This window comes from Myiozetetes cayanensis, unplaced genomic scaffold (genome assembly GCF_022539395.1).
Source record: "Myiozetetes cayanensis isolate MyiCay16 unplaced genomic scaffold, myiCay2020 scf32, whole genome shotgun sequence".
NCBI lineage: Eukaryota > Metazoa > Chordata > Aves > Passeriformes > Tyrannidae > Myiozetetes > Myiozetetes cayanensis.
Window position 1 is genome coordinate 1,861,718 of NW_026087544.1, and position 19,762 is coordinate 1,881,479.

Consider the following 19,762-nt stretch of genomic DNA (forward strand, 5'->3'; position numbering starts at 1 on the left):
GCACCCAAACGGGAGTGTTTATATTGCTGAGGGATAATCTGCTAAGCTTTCAGATGCAGGCATGTCAGCCCCAGTGTTCCCGTTGTCCTGGCGACCGGGATGCGCCGGCTCCCGGATGCGGTGTCTGATCGCATCAGCCCGGAATGCGATCACCGTTTGTTTGTGCTGATAAGCCTCAGAAGGGGCTGGGGGGGGAGAGGGGACAGCCAGGGAAGAGCAGGGACACCCAGGAGTAGGGGGCAGACCTGCTCCAGGGGTGCGGGGAAGGCTCGGGATGCGTGTGTTGGTGCGGGAAAGAGCCCCTCGCAGCAGGAAAGAACCTCTGCGGGTAGTTTTGGTGCCTGTTTGGTACCAGGGGTTGATTTACCCCTTCAAGATGCTCCCTGGAGTCGGTGGGTCAGAGCAGCATTAAGGAGAGGAGAGCTGTTAATGGAAAATCCCCTGCCAGGCAGGTGAGAGGATAAAGGATGCTGGAGGAGCATCCCTACACTCCTGGGACTGGGGAGAGGGACAGACCCAAACCTCCTCAGGCCTGGGACTGGAAGGGACAGAGCTGTGGCCATTTAGGAGTGAGATGTCCCATCCCTGGAAGTGTCCAAGGCCAGGTTGGACGGGGCTTGGAGCAACCTGGCCTAGTGGAAGGAGTCCCTGCCCATGGCAGGGGGTGGAATGAGATGACCCTTAAGGTCCCTTCCAACCCAAGCCATTCCATGATTCCATGACAGCAGGGAGCTGCCAGGACAGCAGGCTGGGTGCTATGTCTGTGCTGGGCAGGAGGAACAGCAGCAGGGCTGGTGCTGGAGCCCAAACCCTGCCCAGACAGCACTTCCAGCCTGATCCCATCCGTGCTGCTGGGGCTGGGAAGAGCCAAAGCAGGAAAGGAAAGGCAAAGCAGTGTCCAGAGCGAGCTCCTGTGGCTGCTCAGACCCAGCACACTTTGCCATGTGCCCCTGGAGGGTTTTCTTCCTTTAAGGGTTTTATGGCTTTAATCAGATCTCCAGCTTAAGGCGACTCTAATGCCCATCAGGATGAGTCACTGGGGCTCACGAGGAAGCTGAGAGGTCAAAGCATTTCCCTGTGCTGTGACTCTGGGGGATCCCCCCAGCCCAGACTGGCTTCACTCAGCTCTTTGCTGCTGGCTCAGGAAGTCTTTTGTGCAAGGGCAAAGCAGACACCAAACTGCCAGGGGAGAGGGGCCTCCTTGAACAGGGAGGAGTGTGGGATTGAGTCTCTTCTATTTACTCTTCCTTGTATTTCTACCCTGCTCTTCCCCGTTCCAGGCATTCCCGGAGTTTCCAAGGATGCCATAAGGCACAGCCTGTGTTGGTGGTTGTGGCTTGAGTGTGCACAGCCCTGTGCTGGGCTCAGAAAAGAAGCTCCCTGCACCTCTTGACAAATCTCTAGCTCTTAAAAAATGAGGAACCCAATTCCCCTGGTGGCCACGGGGCTCCTCCTCTGCTCTGACACAGCAGTGGTGCCTCAGAGATGGGGATGTCCCAGGGGATCCCTGCAGGTCCCCAGATGGGGGGAAATTTGGGTTGGGATGCTGCCAAAGCCCCAGAGAGCAGGAGCTGTGGGGCCGGGGGGGGGGGAAGGAATCCTGTGTGTTGTCCAGCCCTCTCAGCCTGCTCTCCCTTCCCTGCAGGGCTCTGCCATCCCTGGCAGCACGAGGGAAAATGAACAAGATGAAAAACTTCAAGAGGAGGTTTTCACTCTCGGTTCCACGGACAGAGACCATCGAGGAGTCACTGACAGAGTTCACAGAGCAGTTCAACCAGCTCAACAACCAGAGGAATGAAGGTAAGGAGCCCCCAGGACCCTGAGGTGGTGCTGGGGCTGGTCAGGAGCATCTGGGGTCAGTGCTGCCAGCAGGGCTCTCCTCTCCAGCCCCCAGGCCGTTCTCTGGGGGGTGTGTGGAAAGTTCCTTCCCCTTCCTCGGTGTTGCTTTCCCCATCCATCCATCCACCAGGATTAATAACACCTTGTCATTAAATGTGAAGAGAGATTTATACTTGCACAAGGAAAGTCTTATGGGAGGGAAAGGTATTTGCACGAAATGGGGAGGAATGACACATCTGTGGTTAGGGTTGGGAGTGGGAAAGCGTGGGATCTCCTCCTACCTGCCCCAGAGTGGGCTGTGAGCCCTCTCCAGGGCTGCAGGCTGATGCTTGCCCCAAGCCAAGGGGGCTGTTCTCGCTCTCCTGGGCAGCACCCAGAGGTCAGTGAACCATCCTGGACCCACAGCCTTCCCCTGGCAGGCTGTTCTCAGGCTCCCAGGGAGGTTTAGAGTTAACAGCTCCCTGAGCCCAGCGGGCACATCCCCTGTGCAAACAGAGCAGCCCTCGGTGCAGGCTGGGGCAGGCTCTGGGGCTGGGGGGCAGAGCCAGGGAGGGGCAAGGCTGGAGGCACAGAGTGGGAGCAGCTCGGGCAGGCAGAGCCTCTGACGGGCTTTGGGCACCGGCTGAATTTGGGCATGGCCCATCCAGGGCTGAATTTGCTGCTGTGGGTGCGAGGCTGAGCCACTCCTGGCCACCCCCTCGTGCCACTGCTGCCTCCTGTGCCACAGCCCAGCCCCTCCAGGCTCTGCTCAGCTCAGGTTCCAGCTCTGGTTCCCCTCTCCCTGCCGGAGCTCCCCTGCCCGTGATGGGATTTCCTGGCACTGGGGGAGGCACCAGCTCTGTGCCAACCTGCTCCAGAAGGAGAGGTGCAGGGACCTAATTCAGAGCTGGCTCTCCTCGCTCCCGCAGCCCCCCAGGCTCCTTTATCTCTCCACACAGCCAGGCTGCCCTGAGCAGCGTCCCTCCTGCCCTGCTCCCACACACCTCCCCTCACACCCCAGCCAGGGCTATAATTAGACCTGAGCCCTTAATTAGATGTGCAGAAGCTGTGGGGATAAAATGGGGCAAGGCTGAGGAAGGCCTGGGTGCTGAGGGCTGCTCCTGCTGTTGCCCTCCTCGGGGGAGCTGCGCTCTGGCATTTGGGAGCTCTGGCATTTGGGAGCCCGGGCTCCTTGTCTGTGCCCTGCACCCAGAGAGGTGATTTCCCTGTTGCTGTGCTTGGATGGAGAGTCAGTCACGGGTCTTCCTTTGCCCCTGGATGGCAAACCAGTGCAAGCAGCATCTGCCAGTCCCTCCCTGGGCTTTTGGGCTTGCTCCTGAGGTAGCCCAGGAGAGAGTAAGAGCAAAGTCTGAGCAGAGCCTGGGGCCAGGACTGAGGGTGTTCCCAGCCCGTGGTCAGAGGCTGGGCCAGCACTGGACTGGGATGTGGTGTGGGAGATCCTCCTGTCTGGACCAGAGCTAGTCCATAATGAGGTGTATTAGGAGATTCTCCTGCCTGGACCCAGGAATGCATCAGGGGCTCTGGGGGCACAGCTGCTCCTTGTGCAGCCTCGAGCTGTCCCAGGGCCAGCCCCCACTGACCTTCCCCATCATCCTGGCCCCCTCCCCAGCTTTCCCTCCTTGGTTCCCCCACCATTCCCTGGTTGCCCAGTTGCCACTTTGGACCCCATCCCTCTCCCACACAGCCCAGGCCCTGTCCCTCACCCCAAACCCGCTCCCTGCTGTGAGATCCCGTGATTAAGTTTCCCGTGAGGATTGTAAACAACCTGGAGGAGTCACCTCCACGGTGCCCTTAATCCCCTCTGCTGGTTGTTTGTGGAGGGCCCTGACAGCCACATTTGTCTGATAATGAACCCTCCTGGCTGGGAACTCATCACCCACATCCCTGTGCCAGGGGGCTCCTCAGGGGGCAGAACAGAAAGGGGTTGTGCACCAGGGTTTGTGGTCAGGTTTGGACCTCGTGGGAGCTGCCTTGGCCTGCAGAGGGCTCTGAGTTTAGTTCTCTCTGAGGTCTTGGTCTGTTCTAGAGGTGGAGAATCAAAATGCAGAGAGGGAGAATAATTTTGTTCCAGGTGTGGGGAGCAAGAGCTGAGCCTGCAGCCGTGGCAGCAGCTCCTGTGCTGCTTCTCTTGCCCAGGGAACAGCTCCACTGAAGGTTTCACCTTCTCTTTTAGGACCTCTGGGGTTGCCCCTGGGCTGTCTCTGCCCGTCCCCGGGGCTCCAGACCCACCTGCAGGGTTCTTGTCTCTGCTGGTGACAACCAGTGATGGCTCAGGCGCTGTGATCACTGGCTCCAGAGACAAGTGCTAATCACAGCTCAGATCAACACATCAGTTTTCCTTTCCTCACCTCGTGTAGCTCCTCAGGGAACTGCTGGCAGGTTTTATGTTCCCTGCAGCATCAGGAATCAGGGGGTAGCAGCATTCCCAGGTCATGGCAGTCTGCACATCCCATAATTCTCATGACCTCGTTCACAGAGGCCGATATAAAACGAGTTAAAAAAACAGGCTGGAAAAGCAAACAGCTTTTCCCGTCACAGGCAATGTCACCTTGGTGGAGCCACACAATGCAGACTCCATTTTTTTCAGAGGTATCAGGTCTTGGTGTCTCCCATCTGCTTTGATAAAGGACTTGGTGGCATCAGCTCTTAACCCCTGCCAAGGCTTTGCCCCAGAGCAGCTGCTGCCTGCTCTGTGCTCCCAGGCCTGATATGGTTCAGTATTTGGGCTGCAAAGGTAATCCCCCATTTGCACCGGCATAAAACAGAGCCAGGTGTGACCTCGGGAGCACAAAGCCCCAAAGAGGTGATAACGAGTGGGTGGGAGGAGGATGAACAATCCCGGGTCTGAGTGCAACAGAGCCTTGAGAGGAGAGTTCACACTTAGCAAAAGCAATTAAGAGTCAGGCAAGCAGCGGAGGGCTCTGGCCCCTTTCCTTGGGAGATCAAAGCTTGTTTTGGCAGAGGCTGTGTTTAAATATATTTCTGGAAGGGCGGGAGGCTCGTCAGAGGCAGCCGCCGTGTCTGAGCTCTCGCTTTAATTTGCTTTGATATCGCAGGCAGCCTCATTATTTGCAGGGTGTCAGGGCTCTCACGTTTGCACGCCCACAGCTTCACATCTCCCCCCTTCGGTGAGCACCCAGGAGGGCCCTCCAAGCCTGGGGTAACTCCGGTCCTTGGGGAGAATCCCGGTGGGAGTCTCTGGGTGTCCCTTGGGACAGCCCAGGGTGTGCTGGGCTGATACATCCCCCTCCCCACTCTGGCCCCAGGGCACCCAAACACCTTTCCCCTCATCCCTGCAAGTCTCCCGAGTGTTTTACCTGCTTTTCCCATCCCCTTTGGATGCACTGGAATATTCCAGGCTGTCGATTTACCTCTAACCTTGCATCTGATGTTCGTGTAGATGAGGACATGGACACTGATCCAGGGGTTCAAAGAGACAGTGCTGCTGGTTTGCACCTTTCAGGACAGGCTGCACCTTTTCCCAAGCTTTGGGCACTTTTTTTACCCATGGGAACCAGCACAAATTCACCCAGAACATCATTTAAGGTGGATTAGTTGGAGTCCATTCAGTCCGATTTTAAATGGCTTTTGGGTTGTTGGGTTTTTTTTTGCAGATAATGTTCTTAGGAAATGAGCAAGTGAAACAGGATTTGATCCAGTTTAATTGATCCACTTTAATTTCATACCTGTGGTTAATTCAGGATGTTTCCTAATTGTTCCAGACGGACAGAAAGGGAAGGGACCAGAGGAGCAAAGAGGGGTGACTGTACCTTGTTTTCAGCCTGTCTGCCCAAAACCTCCTGGCACTGTTTCAGATCCTCTCAAGCCCAGTGGCACGGGCTGAACCCACCCCTTAGGTGTGGGCTGCCCCCCTCCCAGGCCGCTTGCCTGCCACCTCTCATCCATCAGCCAGGTCCCAGCCCTGCCCTGCACCCCCTGCAAACCAGCCCTGCCCTCAGCCATGAGATCATCGCTGGCTCCCGAGCACTCGGGCAGAGCCAGCGATTGTGTCTGTGCAGCCCGGGGGGAGGGCTGGGCGATGGGCAGGGGCCAGCCCGGGGCAGCAGGAGATGGGAGGTGGTTCTCCTCCATCCCAGCACACCCCGTTTAGTGCTGCCTCCCCCCTGAGCAGCCCCTTGGAAACAGAATCCAGGTGAACCAGAGGAATCCACCTCACCAGGTGACCTGCCTTGAACCCACCAGTGTTTGGCTGGGTCTGTGAGTGTCAGAGTGTTCCTGCCAACCAGCTGCTAATTACAGAGCCAGGAGGTTTAGGTGCAAACCTCAAACTGGGGACCAGGAGGAGCTCAGTGGCTTATTTTGTTCTGATTTCTGCCTCCTTTCAGGGTTTCTTGGGCTCAGAGAGGCTTCACACCTGGAGTCCCAAGAGAAGAGAGTAATTTTCCTGAGCTGCTCTGGTTTTCAAGAGAGCTCTTGTGCTTCTGGGGGCTGTGCCTGGCTCAGGGTGGCAGGTTGGGGCAGGAAGGTCTGGAGTGGTTTGTTTTGCAATAAGTGACTCTGCAGCCTTTAATCCCAAACTCCTTCCAGGAAATGGTCACATCCTTGGAGGAAAGTGCCCTGCTGCCTTTGGGTCTGGTGGTTCCCAGGGTAGATGAGATGTCTGTGTGTGTCTCCAGGGCTCTCTTTCTGGTTTTGCTTCTCTATTGACCCAGCCCGGAGGAATCCACTTCAGCCGCCACTCTAGCAGCTCCCCCTCCTGTCTTTTTGTCCTCAGACCTGGCCCAAGGGCACCTGCAGCTGGGACAGCTGGGCAGGGAATTCCGGGCCGACAGCAGCCCCCTCTCACCCTCAGAGGTGGAAGGGCAGTCCCCGGTGGCCGTGAGGTACCGCAGCAACAACCAGCGCCGCTTCTCCATGGAGGCAAGTGCTGCTGCAGGCTCGGGGAGGGCAGGGGGGACGTGGGAACCTCTGGCTGTCACCTCCCTGCTGGCTGGAAGAGCCGGTGTTGGGTTCCTGGGGGCCTGGCAGTGTCAGGGTGCCCCTGAGTGCACTCAGCATCACTCCCGTGGTACCTGACCAAGCCATCCCCATGAGCACACACACCCCCTCTTCCCTTTTCCTCTCACTGAGGATGCTGCTCCATCGCTTCACCAGCCACACCAGCTCTGGCTGGAGTCCTCCTTTCATCACTCACTCCTCTGTCCCTCTCTGCAGGACGTCAGCAAACGCCTCTCCCTGCCCATGGACATCCGCCTGCCCCCCGAGTTCCTGCAGAAGCTGCAGATGGAGAGCCCGGAGTTCCCCAAGCCCCTCAGCAGGATGTCCCGACGGGCTTCCCTGGTGAGGCTCACCGTGCACCCCGGCTGTGCCAGGGGAGGGGCAGGAATCAGGAGGAATTTCTTCATGGAAAGGGTGGTCAGGCCTTGGAAGGGGCTGCCCAGGGAGGTGGTGGAGCCCCCACCCCTGGAGGTGTCTGAGGACACGGCAGTCAGTGCCCTGGGCTGGGGGACAAGGTGGGGATCAGGCACTCAGTGTCCGAGGTCTTTCCCAACCCAAAGGACTCTGTGATCCTGAGATCTGCATCCCCTCCCCGTTCACACCTCAGTGCTGCTGTGCAGCTCCCCAGGCCTGCACATTCCTTCACTCACCTGTGCACACACCTGACTGTCCCCTTGGCCTGGCTCCTTCCCCGTGGGAGGAGGTGGGAACCCTCCTGCAGCTTGGCAAGCGCTGGAGCCTCTGCTGGTTGAAATGCAAATGTGGATAAATAATGAATTAGCCTTTGCATTAGTGCTGGCATTTCGGTTTCTTTTGCTGCAGAGCAGCAGCATAAAGTGGGAGCAGAAACTCTGTGCCCTGTGCCCAGCTGTGCAGGGACCTGTCCTGCTGCCCAGGAGCACCCAGTGCTGGACAGGTACCACAGCCAGGTCTCAGAAGGCATCTTTGGACCCAACATGCCTGCTCAGGAGGAGGAGGAGGGCAGGAGAGCTTGCATTTACCTGCCTGTGCTGTCTAATCAATAAGATAGACACAGCCAGAGGGTTGTGTCATTAATATTCATGGTCCCTCCATGAATAAGGAATGTGGCTCCAAGGGTTGTGCAGCACCTCCGGATTGCAGCAGCCACTTCATTCCCCTGCTCAGGACATGGCCCCTCCCAGGGCACCCAGAGGGTTTGGGGAGTCCATGGAGTAAAAATCCCGTTGTTCCCCTGGGATCTGCTGGTTCAAATTCAACCTGAGCCAGCAAGAAGGCAGCTTCCCAGCTTGGGAGAGCTTGGTGGGCTGTCAGTGGGGCAGAGCTGGGGAGCTGGGGGTGCTGCAGGAGCACCCCAGACCTGGGGCTGCTGGTTCTGCCTGGGCACAGGGTGGGGGACCCCCTTCAGCGCCTCCCCGGGGTCCCTTTCCCTGCCTGCTGAGTGACAGCTGTCCACCCAGCTCCATCTGCTGGCGAGCAGCATGGAATGAGCCCTTGCATCAGGGCTGGGGGGTCTTGGGGTGTGCTGGAGGCAGAGCTGCTGGCCCGGGATTACAACAAGGGAATTGTATTTTGGGGGAGAACAGCACCACTTTATTAAAGCTTCAGGAGGGATGGTTTGCCCCGTGCCTTGGAGCCTGTTCTGCTGAGAATCATCCCTTTCCCTGGCACACACATGATCCCAGCCTGCTGAGGAGGTGCCTCTGTCCCCACAGAAAGCTGCAGTTTCAGGGGCTCTGCTGGGAGCGACAGCTGAATCCGTGGATTTGCAGGCTGCTGTTGCCACTGCCGGTGGTGTGTCAGGGTGGGGGGTGGGAGAAGGGGACGCAGGGGTGGCAGGGGAAGGCTGTGGATGCAGGTCCATCCATCCCACTTAAGCAACCAGTCGGTTGGGAAGGTTTTCTGATGGATTGCCTGCTCCAGGAAATTAATGGACTCGACGTGCTTGGATCAGCTGGCAAACACCTGCCTTGACTGGTCTGCCCCAAAGCTGTCACTGCCCATTGTCCCTGACCTTATCCCTGGAGGAGACACCCCCCCCCCAGTGATGTTTTCTCTCTCTCTCTTACAGTCAGATATTGGGTTTGGGAAGCTGGAAACCTACGTTAAACTGGACAAACTGGGCGAGGTGAGTATCCTATGAAGCATCCTATTGATTCCCCTTAAGGAATTAACTGAAGTCCAAAGGGCAGCTTGAAATGCAAAGGACAGATTTCTATAATAAATCCCAAAATCCAATAAAGCCAAATTTCTTCAATATCCAGAAACGTTTAAGACCAGGTCTCCCTGTGGAGTTCAGACCTGGCCCTGCCACTTCCAACGGTCCTTCCCCCACATGTTTTTGGAGATACCAGTGCTGTGCCAGCCTGGGAAATGGGCTGCAGGGCTTGTTCTCTGTCCCCCTCCCAGGGCACCTACGCCACCGTCTTCAAAGGACGCAGCAAACTGACAGAGAACCTGGTGGCCCTGAAGGAAATCCGGCTGGAGCACGAGGAAGGGGCTCCTTGCACGGCCATACGGGAAGGTGAGGGCGAGGGGGGGGGGCTTTTCCCCATCACAGGCAGATTTGGGGTGGGTGGTGCAGGGGGTACCTGTGGCCAGCCCCAGGTCCTGCTGCCCCAACCTGTCCCCTGCCCCCCAAACCTCGCAGTGTCGCTGCTGAAGAACCTGAAACACGCCAACATCGTGACCCTGCACGACATCATCCACACCGAGCGCTCCCTCACCCTCGTCTTCGAGTACCTGGTGGGTCTGGGGGGCTCTCTGGGAATGGGGGGACGGTGTCTTTCCGTGGGTGGGCGAGGGGGGGTCAGGGGAAGGACAGGCTGACCTGTGCTTCCCACTGCAGGACAACGACCTCAAGCAGTACCTGGATAACTGTGGGAACCTGATGAGTGTGCACAATGTGAAGGTAAAGGGGGTGTGCCCCCCTGCCCCTGCCTGTCCCTGCATGTGGGGAGCTCACCCTGAGGCAGGGGAAGGCTGGAGACCTCTTGTCCCTTCAGTTCAGCCCTCTTACTCCTCTTTGGCCTTTTTCAGCCTGTTCTGATGCTCCACCAGCATTTCTCTGGTCACTGCCACCCTAAATAAAACCACTGTGCATGCAGACTTTACTCACCCCCTTTTCTGTATCTCTGTGATGGGTCTGATGGGTCTGAACCCTTCCCTAGAGTGTGTCCCACCCCAGGCCAGCTCGGAGGGGTCTTTCCTGGCCATGAGTTTGGGATACCTCGAGGCAGGTTCATTTTTAGAGCCTGTGTCCCCGTGCTAAGTGCAGACCCCTTCTCCTCCCCGCAGATCTTCATGTTCCAGCTGCTGCGGGGTCTGGCTTATTGCCACGGCAGGAAGATCCTGCACCGAGACCTCAAACCTCAGAACCTGCTCATCAACGAGAGGGGGGAGCTCAAACTGGCTGATTTCGGTAGGTGAGCCTCTCCAGGGAAGATGCAGCGTTGGAAGAGGGGTGCAGCTCCTTGATGCCCGTCCCTTCCATCCTCAGGACTCGCCAGGGCCAAGTCAGTCCCTACGAAAACGTATTCCAACGAGGTGGTCACGCTGTGGTACCGACCCCCCGACGTCCTGCTGGGATCCACGGAATATTCCACCCCCATCGACATGTGGTGAGTCACAGCTCCAAACCTGGAGCTTCCCGGGCTCTCTGGGATGGGGAGGGGTCAGGCATTTCCATCCACACCCCCACAGTGTTGGCTATGCCAGAGGGTGGGGGGCTCTCCCAGAGCTGTTTTCCATGTCCCCTGGGGGTCGAGGTCTTCAGGGCGTGCTGTCCCCGTCAGGGTGAGCGGTGGATAGAAAGGACAGAGCTCCTGGAGGTCATTTCCCTGCTCCAGGAGCCTCATCCCTGCAACAAGGGGGTGGTGGGGTGGGGGTGCCTGTGGGGTTTGTCCCTCCCTAATCCCGGGGTGTCTCCCGCCCTCCAGGGGCGTCGGGTGCATCCACTACGAGATGGTGACGGGGCGGCCCATGTTCCCCGGCTCCACGGTGAAGGAGGAGCTGCACCTGATCTTCAGGCTGCTGGGTGAGGGCTGTGCTGTGCCCGCATCCCCACGCGAGGGCAGTGGCTGCCTGCGGGAGCGGCGGGAGCGGCAGGAGTGGCGGCGCGGGCACGGCCGGGATGGGGTGGGATGGAGTGGGATGGGGTGGATTGGGGTGGGCAGGGGTGAGAGGCGGTGGGCTGGCAGGGGATGGGGTGGGCAGAGGTGTGCACACGTGCTCTCTGGGGTGGGCAGAAGGGAACAGGGGTGGGCAGGCACGGGGTAGCACGGTTGGTGTGAGTAAGGGGTGGGCAGGGGTGGTCTGGCACAGGCAGGGGAGGGCAGAGTCTGCCCAGAGCCCCCCTCCAGGCTGGCAGAGGGCTGAGGGTGAGCTGCTCCTTGCTGGCTGCCCTGGGCAGTGCCAGCCACGGCCTCTCTCTCGGGGACCCCCACTCAGGAGGCTTTTCTTTCTGTACCAAATGACCGTGACGGGTTTCCCTCTGCCCCCCTCCCAGGTACCCCCACAGAAGACACCTGGCCTGGGATAACATCCAACGAGGAGTTCAAGGCTTACAATTTCACCCAGTACCGAGCCCAGCCCTTAATAAATCACGCCCCCAGGTACCTGCTGGAGCAGGGACACCAAACCCAGGGAGGGGAGCTCGTGCTGGGTGGAAAGGGGAGCCTGGGGAGACCAGTTTAATTTTGTCCTTGTGGTGCTGGAGGTTGCAGTGCCTCTTGCCCATGGGTGCAATTCTTTGACTATCTCCTGGTTTTATTCCCTCTTTCTCTCAGGCTGGACTCAGAAGGCATTGACCTGCTGACAAACCTCCTTCTGGTGAGTGGCAGAGCGGCCCAGGTGGGGTGGCAAAGGGATTTGCTCCAGGGAAGGTGCTCTGGCTGCCCTCACTGGAGCCGGCCAGGAGAGGAGCTGTGGCTGCAGGACCAGCCATGGCCCTACAGCTGTCCCAAAGCACCTCCCACTAAGGATGGTGACCCCTTTACCCTGTGTCCTCTCCCACACAGGCGAGAGGGCACAGAGCTGATGATCCGTGAGGTACAGCATGGCCAGTGCCTTCCCGTGCTCCCACGGCGTGTGCTGTGCCCTGTGCTGCTCCAAATGGCACTGGGAACTGCCTGCACTCCCCATTGCTGGCTCTGTCACCCAGCACGTGGCACTGCTGGGGCTCTCAGGCGGGCAGAGGTGCCCAGATGTGCACGCTGTGTGTAACGTCCTCTCTCTGGGGCTTTGTGCAGTACAGAGCCAAGGGCCGGATCTCAGCAGAGGCAGCCCTGCAGCACCCCTACTTCAAGAGCCTGGGAGAAAGGGTGCACCTCCTGCCTGACAGTAAGTGCTGCCTGTCCCCTCAGGAGGGGCAGGAAGGGTTGCTGGGCGGCCCCAGGGGGTGGTTGGCAGCCTCTCGTCTTTGCTCACTCAGGGTGCTCCTGCAGCGGGGTGGGGTGGGAGCTGGACGGCTGTGAGAGCAAGAAATAATTTAGGTGGGATGGGTTGGAGTAGGAGAGAGAGAGAGAAGAGCTCTGGTGAGGTGCCACACGGCAGGGCTGTCCCCCCTGGCTCCGGGTTTGTGGATCAGCTGGACTGACCCCTCTCTCTGCCCCCTCTGCCCAGATGCCTCCATCTTCTCCCTGAAGGAGATCCAGCTTCAAAAGGACCCTGGACACCGAGGCTCAGCCTTCCAGCAGTCAGGTGGGACTGGGGAAAAGCCCTCTGGCCTCTCCCAAGTGGTGCCAGGGGTCATGCTGGCACTGGGGTTACTCCCAGTGGGTCCCACGTAGGGAAAAGCCAAACCTGCTCCCTGTTACCTCCTTTAGTTGACAAATGACCCCTGGGACATCCTTGCTTGTCACCTACCATGGTACTAAAGCCACTTTTAGGTGTCCTGAGGCACAGCTCCCTCCTCCCTGGATGCCAACCCAGAGCACCTCAGGGCTCAGCTGCTCTGCAGAGTCACTGTCTGACCTCCCTGACCCATCTCTCTCTCTCTCAATCTCTTCCTCAGCCCGAGGGAAGAACAGGAGGCAGAGTATATTTTAAACCTGGATCTCATGTTCCCCTCGTCACCATGGAGATCGAAGCACTGAGAAAGGAGACGGCAACGAGCTCCCACCCGACCTCCCCCCTCCCCGCAGGATCCCCGCCTGGGGCAGGACAATGCTGAAGTGCCCTCGGCCTCAGGGTGTCCCTGTCTGTCCCCAAAGCCCTGGAGCTGCCGTTGATGGACCTGTGGCCTTGTTCCCCACTCTTGTTCTCGTGTTGTCCCCGTCAGACGTGAGCTGTCACCCCCCGGGGCAGGCGCTCCGGTGGGGACCTGCAGGACCACGAGCCTGTGCAAATGCACCCTGGGGGTGAGCTGGGCACGGGGGAGGTTCTGTGAAGCACAGAAGGGTTTGGTGGCTCCAAAGCTGTGGTGTTTGGCCCAGACAGGTGTTTCTGAACGCGTACCTTTTGCTCAGACCACCTGCTCTGCACCCCCAGGTTCTTGGGGTGGAGGGGGGGGACACTTGGCAGCCACGTCACGAGTTTCAGGCAGGACCCAGCCTGGCACTGGGAGGCTGCCCCTGGAGCACAGAAAGCAGGGCAGCTCTCCCTTGTTGCCCTTGCTTCTGTCCTGCAGAGCCCCTTTTTTCCCTCTCCCCATCTTTGGGCCCTGAATCCTGACTGGGATGGGGCAGCTGGAAGGGGAGGGCTCCCCGTCGCTTCCCCCCACAGCTCCCCCATCCTTGCCATCACCATGTTCCCAAATTCAGCCATTGGGAGAGGGGTACCTGGGGTGCAGGTACCTGTGCAGAGGAGGGGCCAGGTGAGCTCTGGCTCTGTGCCCTCCAACCAGCCTTTCCCAGGCACCCACAGAGCACCCCTTTCCTCATCCCCCACAGCCACGACCCTCTCTGACCCCACAAGTGGCAGGATGGGGGTCCCAGACAGTGTCTCAGGAGCACAACTCCCCCCATCCCATCCCTGAGCCCCCACACCACCAGGCAGAGCCCGAGTCCCTCGGCAGCGAAGCGCTGCACCCACCCACCTCATGCATTTCTCCCCGGAGGGAGGGGGAGAGGTGCCAAACCTCCCACAGCTCAGCTGTGGGCACCAGAAATAGAGCCCGAGAGAAGCAAACCATCCCTCGAGCCTCCCTGCCTGCCCTCTGGGTGGGGACTGTCCCAGCCCGAGGCTCAGACGGATGTGGGGACCGAGGTGTGAGGTGTGAGGTGTGAGTGTGCTGGGCAGGCTGGAGGCTGCCCTGGCTGTGTTTTCCCCTCCATACACTTCAGGAAGGTGCCAAATCCATGCTGAGTGAAGGGGCCCTGCTGCACCTCTCCCCCACAGCCTGCAAGCAGCCTGGAACGCCTGCAAGTGTGTGAGCGTGGCCACAAGTCTCTGCTGTGCATTATTCCCATCATTTCCTTGGACAGCTGGTGCCCTCACCCACTGGTCCTACAGCCCGTGGGGGTGACCAGGAGACTCTGGACATGGCCAGTGCTGTGAGTGTCACCTGGGCCTGGCCTGGCAGGGTGTGCTGGGGCGTTGGGGTGCCCTGCTCAGGGGGTGGTGGCAGCTCCCTGCGCTGCTGTTCCCCCGCCGAGCAGGGAGTGATGAGGGCTGCCTTCTGCTTTGCTGTGCATCATTTCCCCTGTGATCCTTGGAAAACACGCAGCAGGAGGAGAGGAGTGGGGACTCCAGAGAGGTCCCCAGAGCCCCTGGGATGACTCCTCCCCGTGGCAGTGCTGGATTTGCTCCCTGTGAGCTTCCCCACCCGAGCAAAGCTGTTAACTGGGGTCTGTCCTAGACAAGCATCCAGACGTCTGCATTGTTTGAGGTTTGCCCATCCCTGCTCTGTTCCCTCTCGCCGTGTCCAGCTTCCAGCAGGCTGAATAGCTCGTTAATTGCTTCCATTTGATAGGGAAGAGCATGAGCAGCCACCAGCCCCAGTGACGCATTTCAGCCTCGTGTCAGGGCCGTGCTCTCCTGTCTCCACTCCCGGCTCCTGCTGCTGGGGCTGCTCCCGGGGGGCTCCACCGAGGGAGGGGATGGCTGGAGCCAGTCTGGACTCTCACTCTGCCCTCCTTCCTTTCACGAGGGAATTTCCTTGGCATGGCAGGGATCTGTGGGGCAGACTTGCACTTCCCGGGGCTCCCATCAGGAATGAGAAGCTCAGCAGGCAGGACAGCTCAGGGGTGCAGCAGCACCTTCAAGTCCCTGGGGGGAGCAGTGCTGGTGTTCCCAGGGGAACAGAGCCTGGACAAGCAGGAATCCCCTTCACCCAGCCTTAGGAAGCCCGTTCAGGACACGTGTGACCAGCCCTTGTGCATTTTCTTGCTTGGTGTTGCCATCCCCATGCACTTGAGGCATAAACCTTCCTGGGCACTGGATGCCCAGCTGAGCCATCCCACATTCCCACTGGGAGACAGAACACACGGGATCAGGGTGGTCTCAGCTCTCCCTCCATGAGGCAGATATTCCTGCTGAAGGTCAAAGTCACCTACAGGAACCTCTGGGGGAAAGACTTAGCAATGGCCAGGAGGCATTCCCAGGATCAGAGGGCAAAGACAAAGGGCCTGGTGGCTCCTGTTTATTCTTTTGCAGCCTTTGCCTTTCCTACAAATCCTCCCTAGAGGAGACATTTATCAGCCCTGAGTGCCCCTAACAGCCCCAATTTGAGATAACCCCCTTTTGTTCCACTCATTTAGTGGGTATTTGACTCCCACCGAGGAGGGGAGAGGGTGTGTAAATATTTGGTGCCCCGCTGGGCAAGGTGAGCCCCGAGCCTCTGATCTCCACAGGCTGGGAAGAAAAGGAGCTGCAGGTTGGCAGGGATCAGAGCCTGGAGCCAAATGCCCCTTTCTCCACCTCTGGAATAGCATTCCAGTCTCCGTGAGCTGGGTTTATGAGGAGATGGATGCCCCCCTCCCCCTCCCCTGTGCCTGCTCCAGCAGCTCATCCCTGGCAGGATGAGCTTTCCCAGGTTTTGGAGCACCAGCCAAGCTCCCAAGTGGATTTTTAATGAAAATTCTGGGCATTTCTGTGGCTCTCCAGCGTTTTTTCCTCTTTTTATGGATTCTCCCATGCACTGCTTTGTGGAGCAGCTGCTGCTCCTGGCAGATGGGGAGCCCTGACAAAAGGAAACTGTTGCTTTGTCTTCCACACATTTTATGTCGAGTTTTTTTGTTGTTGGTGGTGGGTTTTTTAACCAGTTCTGGTGGGAGATGGGAGTTTTGGCTGTGCCCTCAGGAAAGGCTGTGTTCTCTCAGCTCTTCAGCTCACGGCTGGGAAAAGGAATATACAAGTAAAGTGATGTGTAAAGCCAGGTCTGTGTTTGGGACGACAACAGCACTTGGAGGCAGAGCTGTTTCATCTCATTTTCATCTTCTCCATTCCCACGTGCACCCGCCTTTCCTGGCCCAACCCTTTGCCAGATCTAAGTTAAGATTTTAAACAACAAAACTACATTGTATCTTGGAGACTAAGGACTAAATAAATGCCTTTTTTTTTTCCCCTCTCCCTTACACACGAGGGGAAAAAAAAAAACCAACCACTAATTAAAGGGACATTTTCCCAAGGTTCTCAATGTTTTCTTTGGGGTTTTTTTCACCTGATCTCGCCTGACATCTGCCTGATGGTGCTGCCCCAGCTGTGCTGCACATCTGCCCTGTCTCTCTGTGCGCTCAGGTCTTGTTAAGAGCTGATTTTGGATGTCCCTGAGCCCCCCCTGCGAGCGAGGTCTGGGCACAAACACTTCTGAAAGCCACCTTCTGGCTTCTTCATTGCCTTCCTCCATCCTCAGCATCGAGCTTGTCCTGCAGCAGGAAAAACGGATGCAAGTGGCCAGGATACACAAACTGTGAATGTCCTCTGGTGTGATTCATTTGCAGAAGACCAGTAATATATTTATCTTGTGTTGTACAGGCGAAAGATGCATTTTAAAAGAAACGGTTTTAAAGATTTATTCCAAAAGGAGCGACGATTTTTTTTTTTTTTTAAATAGAAAGTGTTTCTGGGATAAATGGAAAGGCACAAAGGAAAAAAAAAAAATAAAAGATTGTATCCATCTACCAACCTGGTGTCTCCATGTTTTATAGGAATATTTCAATTTTTGGTATGTCAGGTGTGACATGGACTATTTTGTGGCTCATTTTATTGCTAAAAGGCTGATATTAATTACAGTTGTGTCGTGAGCGCCCCAAAACCGAGACTGGACAATAAACTTTATGGAATATGGGATGGGTTTGCACAGGATATGATTTTTCTCTTTTTTTCTTTTTTTTGGTAGGAGAAGGGCCTACTTTGGTTTGGATTTTCAGGGAGGTGGGACTGAAGGAAGGGGGGGTTCATCTCAGGGGTGCAGGTCCCTTGGCAGGGTGAGCTGCTCCGTGGTGGCTGTTCAGGGAAGGCAGCTGTGCCATTCCATGCCATTCCATGCTATCCCAGTCCATGCCACCTTTGCTCCTTCCCACAGGATCGTTCCCACAGCCTTCCCTGCAGCTCCAGGACGCCTTTCCTGCTACCAGGGCACTTTTTGGCTGGCTGTAGGAAACTCCCAAAGAACACAAAAGGCACCTGACCTTTGCAGGGGGCTGGGACACAAGACCTGGGAGACTTGTGCGTAATAGGAAAATGTTTCTGTGGTGCCTTGCGTGGCTCCTGAGGCCCTAAATAAATATTGCCATAAGCCTATCGGGCAAATAAAGCCCAAGGCTGATGAGCCCAGCCCAGACTGGCAAACCAGCCAGAGGGCAGAGCTGGGGAAGGCACAGGGGAGCCCTTTTTCCCCCCCCCAGATCCAGCAGCTAAAATCCCCCTGGGATCAGAGTTATTCAGCTCCACTGTCCCCCCTTTTGCATATTCCTGCTGTCTGGCCTGTCAGTGCTGGAGAGAATCTCCAGCCACCACTGCCCTGGGAATGTGGGAAGAGGCAGAGCTGGGGCAGGAGGGGCCCTGGGGGATCTTTGGGACCAGGACATGGTGTGAGCCCGTAGCTGATGGGCTGGTTCAGGGAAGGGGACAGTGCCCTTCACCCCCTCCTTGGGCTGCAGCTCCAGCACTCCCAGCCTGAGTCACGTTCCGGGGGTGGTGTGGGCGGGTCCCCACTAACAACCTGTTTGCCAAACCAGTTCCTCCATCTGCCGCCCTCATTCCTCCAGCTTCGCAGCTGCCTCTGCTGCATCCGGGGGAATGCTGCCCAGCATCCCCGGCCCACATCCCCCTCCTGGCTTCCAGACATTCCCAGCTGCCCAAACAGCCCAAGCATTCCCTTAGGGAGTCCTCCTGCCTCTCCAGGATGCTCCAGCCAGGTCAGTGGTTGCTCCCTGGGTCAACCAGCCACACGAAGCTGGCGTGGTACCCGCTGCCCTCCACGAGATTATTTGTGTGTCACGGCATTCCTGGTGTATTTTGGGGGAGGTTCAGCCTGGCTGTTCCCTTGCAGCCACCCCCCTGGGCCGTGGTTTTGGTGCCCTCAAGCAGGAATCACAGGGCTTGCAGCTCGGCCGTGGTGGGCGTGGGACCTGTTCCAGTTGGGCAGCAGGAAAACCTGCAGGTGAGCACTTCCTCCTTTCAGACAAGTGTTACAAGATCTGTAAGAGCTGGGCCGAGATTTCAGGCCGATGTTTGACCTAGAAGTGGAGCCAAGCTTTGCAAATGACACCGTGTGTTTCGAAACTCTTGACCCCGAAGCACACGAGGTGAACACCCCTCTCGTGTGCCCATTGGGTTTGCTGAGCACCTCTCAGGCAGCCAACAAGGATTTGACTCATCCTGTGGGGAAGTTTACCTGGTGTTGTAAGAAGCATCCTGTCCTCTCTCAGGAAGGTTCAGTGATTCAGAGTTATTTTCTTATCTGCTCAAGCTTGGCTTGCTGCTGGGTTTTTTTGGATGCATCAGAAGTTCCCATCTCCAAACGTACACGTAGCTCTTGGACCCATCACACTGGGATGACTCTTGTGGTTTCTGAGGGTGTCAGAAACCAAAGACCCTTTGTGGTCTTTGGCAACAGAAGGACAAAGAAAACTTGAGCAACCTCTCAGCCCCAGGCCCTTGGCCAAGCTGCCAACACCAGCAAAAGCCCTGGGGGAGCCTGTCCCCAGGCACCCGCTGTCCCAACCCAGCTGGGGGGTCTCAGCTGGTTCTACCCCAAGGAAACCCTTAGAAAACCTACAGCTAGAGTTGGGTTCCCCCACTGTGTTGAAGGCTGGGCGAAGAGAAGCGATGCCAACAGCACAACAGCAGCTCTGAGCAAATCTGGGTCGAAGCCCTGCAGCCACTGCAAAAGCAGGACTGATCACGACAGAGGAGCTGAAAAGATGAACTGGCACAGTGTGAAAAATCCCTGCTGTGCCTCTTGCTGTCCCAGGGACGTTGGAGGGCACGGGGAGCCAAAGGAAGGTGTTCCCCAGGCGCCTGTTGGACGTTCAGGAGCGCACTGCTGGCTGCAGCCGTGCTGCTCCGCTCTTCCTTCATTCATGGTTTCGCTTTGCAGTTTGCAGCAAGTGCAAAGCTGTGGGTGTTTAATTCAGTGCAAGTACAACATTGATCTCAGTTTGGAAAACAGCCGAAAGTGCCTCCTGGTGAAGCTAATTCGGGTGTTGCACATACTCATGGTCCTGTGGCTTGCATTTTTATGAGCCACCCTCCCAGGATCTGGATCTCAGAGTGTGGAACCAGAAAGGATCTGTGCGTTCCTGTGCTGACTAACCCACCCACGCCTCGGTTCTTATTTGCAAGCATATCTTGCATGGTTTGTGTTATCCCTGAGAAAAGGGCCTGATATTCCTGGAAGCAACTGTTCTGGCATTCAGGTCAGTTGTTGGAGCTGGGGAAGGGGTTGTGCCAGTATCTGTCAGCTCTGGTGCCTGGATGCTGCCTTTTCACCTGGGAGTGGAGGATGCAGGGAGCCTGCAAAGGTGGGGAAAGCCTTGCTCAGCCATTTCATAGTTGGGAATTCAAGCCCCAGGGAGCTGATGCTCCCCAGTGATGGGGA

The 19,762-nt window shown here is 57.5% G+C and overlaps 1 protein-coding gene across 2 annotated transcripts in view; it reads left to right on the forward strand.

Moving 5' to 3' along the window:
• CDK18 (cyclin dependent kinase 18) overlaps nt 1–17,005 on the forward strand; it is a 33,374-nt gene extending 16,369 nt beyond the window's left edge. The window contains exons 2-16 of one of the 2 annotated variants that reach the window (XM_050326906.1): nt 1,666–1,800; nt 6,575–6,720; nt 7,015–7,140; nt 8,849–8,905; nt 9,187–9,301; nt 9,428–9,522; nt 9,626–9,688; nt 10,075–10,198; nt 10,277–10,397; nt 10,716–10,813; nt 11,285–11,390; nt 11,565–11,607; nt 12,027–12,117; nt 12,400–12,477; nt 12,791–17,005. In XM_050326906.1, the coding sequence (XP_050182863.1) occupies nt 1,677–1,800; nt 6,575–6,720; nt 7,015–7,140; nt 8,849–8,905; nt 9,187–9,301; nt 9,428–9,522; nt 9,626–9,688; nt 10,075–10,198; nt 10,277–10,397; nt 10,716–10,813; nt 11,285–11,390; nt 11,565–11,607; nt 12,027–12,117; nt 12,400–12,477; nt 12,791–12,825 (1,422 nt within the window). In that variant the 5' untranslated portion in view covers nt 1,666–1,676 and the 3' untranslated portion in view covers nt 12,826–17,005. Of the gene's footprint in view, nt 1–1,645; nt 1,801–6,574; nt 6,721–7,014; nt 7,141–8,848; nt 8,906–9,186; nt 9,302–9,427; nt 9,523–9,625; nt 9,689–10,074; nt 10,199–10,276; nt 10,398–10,715; nt 10,814–11,284; nt 11,391–11,564; nt 11,608–12,026; nt 12,118–12,399; nt 12,478–12,790 lie in introns of both variants that reach the window. The other variant, XM_050326907.1, reaches the window with a different exon arrangement.
• The last annotated feature ends 2,757 nt before the right edge of the window (nt 17,006–19,762 follow it).